Source organism: Oryzias melastigma, linkage group LG13 (genome assembly GCF_002922805.2).
Source record: "Oryzias melastigma strain HK-1 linkage group LG13, ASM292280v2, whole genome shotgun sequence".
Classification (NCBI taxonomy): domain Eukaryota; kingdom Metazoa; phylum Chordata; class Actinopteri; order Beloniformes; family Adrianichthyidae; genus Oryzias; species Oryzias melastigma.
Window position 1 is genome coordinate 24238275 of NC_050524.1, and position 2942 is coordinate 24241216.

The window sequence follows — 2942 nt, forward strand, 5'->3', positions numbered from 1 at the left end:
CCACACAGAAAGGTCCCAGCCGGGATTCGAACCTGGGCCTTCTCGCTGTGAGGCAAGAGCGCTAACCACTGCGCCACCGTGCAGCCCCTAGACCACAAATATTTACTTTAAAAATGATTTCCTTAAGAGTTTGGAAAATGAATGCCTGTAAGTAAATAAAGATGTTCATTTAGTCAGGAGTGTATTTTTTTGGTCAAGTGAGTGTTAGCATTAGCCGTCCCATTATACGTTAGCATCAAGCTAACAGACTTTAGCTTTGTGTGCTAAATCGATCTATATCTTTTGTGAATCGATTATTGATCTATTAAGCTTAAATTGATTCAAATCACTTAATCGATTTTTTTTTTCAACTCAGCTCTACTGTTTACACACTCGCCCGCTAACTAATAGCCCCAACCAAAAACACTTAGCAATATCAGAGATATCCAGTTGTAGAGTTTAGATCCAGATTCCAGCTCAGATGAGGAAAAAAAAGACGTTCATGGATCTATTTGTCTACAAGCTGAAGCATCAGAATGGAGCTGAGAGCTTGTGACCCTCCCTGTGTAATTTCTGTCACAAGTACGTTCTGTTTCTGACATAATTTTGTGCTTAACTTTTTGTTATATTTCTTCATAATCAACAGAGAAATGCAACAAGAACATGTTAAAAACACTGAAAACACACATTTTATCAGTTAGTTAAAAAAAATTGAGTTTCAATTTAAATCAACGCTCACATAACAGCAGCTGTCAGGCTGTAACTGCACCACAAACATCTATTTAAAAAATAATAATAAAGGCATAATAAAATATCAGAGTCACAAAAAAATTAAAAAAGCAACACAAATAAATATGAACATATAAACAACAACAGAAAATCCTGCCAGTGATGCAAATGTGTGGCTGTTTAATGACTCCACCCTCCAGGGAAGCAGGAAGGGGAGGAGCCTGCTGTGAGCTGCAGGTGTGCTGTTTACACAGATAATGTTGCCACATTTGGCAATTTCTTGCTGAAATTTTGTGTTTTTTTGACCAATCTGGCAACACTGCAGACAGATGGACGCTGCACCTGCTCTGTGACTGAAGTATCGATCTCATCTCACTAGTATCAATACTTTACTATCAATACTCTGCTCAATACACCCACCCTGAGCAGGAGAGAACCAGCTGCCAGAAATATTCCAATATCTTCTTTTCGAACTTTGTTTTTATAGCATTTTTTTTTTACGTTCAGTGAGAATTTGAAGTACAGCTAGACTAACCGAAGTCAGAACAGGTGGAAAAAACCTTCCAGAAATATCCCAGCATGTCAGATGAAGCAACGTGAAAACACAAAAGATATTTGCAGAGATGTAAAAACAGAGCAGGGTTCACTAAAGGGCTGAAAATCCTTTGACATGTTTCACTTTTCAATAAAAGATTATTGATAAAAGCTTTTCTGGGTCTGCATTGTGGCAGCATGGTTAACTCTCAGGGAGAAGGTTCAAACCCCGGATGTTCTCCCTGACTGTCGGTGGAATTTACTGGACGATATCATATTTCCTTTCTCTTCAGTAGCTAATCTGCAGTAAAGCTTTCATTATTTTTCCTTAAACTGATTTAGCTTGTTGAGTGTGAGTATTCAAGTAAAAATGTACAAGAAAATGGACTTTTCATGTGCTTGAAAGTCATTAATTTGACATCTGTAAAGTCTGCCAGAAGGTTTTCTTTGCTGCTCTTTTTTTCTTTGATTTCATTGATTTGATTTATTAAACATCTGAACAAAACTTGCATCTTTAAAACTCGTCAGTGAATCTGGTTTGCTGAGATGTTCTCCTCTGTTGTGGTCTCTGCAGACACGTCCTTCATGTACATGATCGCTGGACTCTGCATGTTGAAGCTGTATCAGAAGAGACATCCAGACATCAACGCAAGTGCTTACACGGCCTACGCCTGTCTGGCTGCTGTCATCTTCTTCTCTGTGCTCGGAGTGGTACGCACACACACACACACATACACCCACACACACACACACACACACACCTTCACACAAGGAATTCTTCGTTTCCAGTTGTTTGGGAGAGGAAACACCGTCTTCTGGATAGTTTTCTCCGTCATCCACATCCTGGCGACCCTCCTGCTCAGCACACAGCTCTACTACATGGGCAGATGGAGGCTGGGTAAGACCCCACAAGAACCAAATACATGCACGCCTCACATACAGGGTTATTGGGCTTTTTAAGGACTCTAAGGAAAGAAATCTCACCCATTATTACTATAAAATCTAAGAATGACAAAAGTACATTTTAAAAGACGGGAAATTTCATAGATACAAATCTGGCTGTGCCTTGGAATTCCTATTTTAACACAGTTCTTTAAAACATTGGGAGTCTTCCAGTGTCAGATCTTTGAGGGACACAACCAAAGAGGCATGTGAAGATCTCAGAAACTGGTGGGAGAATTTTCTTCAAACAGATCCGTTTAAAACAAAAAACAAACGCCAAAAAATCGCCAAGTTCACTGATTTTAGAACGAAGCACTCCCTCTTTAACAGCTAAGAATCGATATAAAGCAGTAATATTCCATACCCTGGATTAATGGAGTTCAGATAAATGATTTTTATGTATAAGTCAGGGCCGTGGACTGATTAAAAAAAAACTAATTGATCGTAAACCTGGAAAAAAAAATCATGATAATTTTTTTCCCAGTTACAGTATTTGCCAACCACTTATTATTTGCAAATATTCACAATATGAAATCACACACAAAATTGTACATTTAGAACGTTTATTTTTAACCGTTTGGAACCTAGGGCTTAAAACGTATTATTATTTTGAATTTACCTCTGTATTTTTAATTTTAAAGACTGCCTGCTGCTTATTTGGTATCATTTTAATCAGCACAACCTCTTCTATGTTTCACAGGCCTTTATTAAGTCATTCTTCCATGTTGTATTCACACACTAGAAATAAAATCATGCAA

At 38.1% G+C, this 2942-nt stretch overlaps 1 protein-coding gene across 4 annotated transcripts in view; it reads left to right on the plus strand.

Annotated features, from left to right (window-relative positions):
* Positions 1 to 2942, plus strand: part of sidt2 (SID1 transmembrane family, member 2) — a 28949-nt gene that overhangs the window by 22345 nt on the left and 3662 nt on the right. For all 4 annotated transcript variants that reach the window (XM_036215077.1, XM_036215078.1, XM_024258162.2 and 1 more), the window contains 2 exons: positions 1817 to 1953; positions 2032 to 2140. In XM_036215077.1, the coding sequence (XP_036070970.1) occupies positions 1817 to 1953; positions 2032 to 2140 (246 nt within the window). The remainder of the gene's footprint in view (positions 1 to 1816; positions 1954 to 2031; positions 2141 to 2942) is intronic.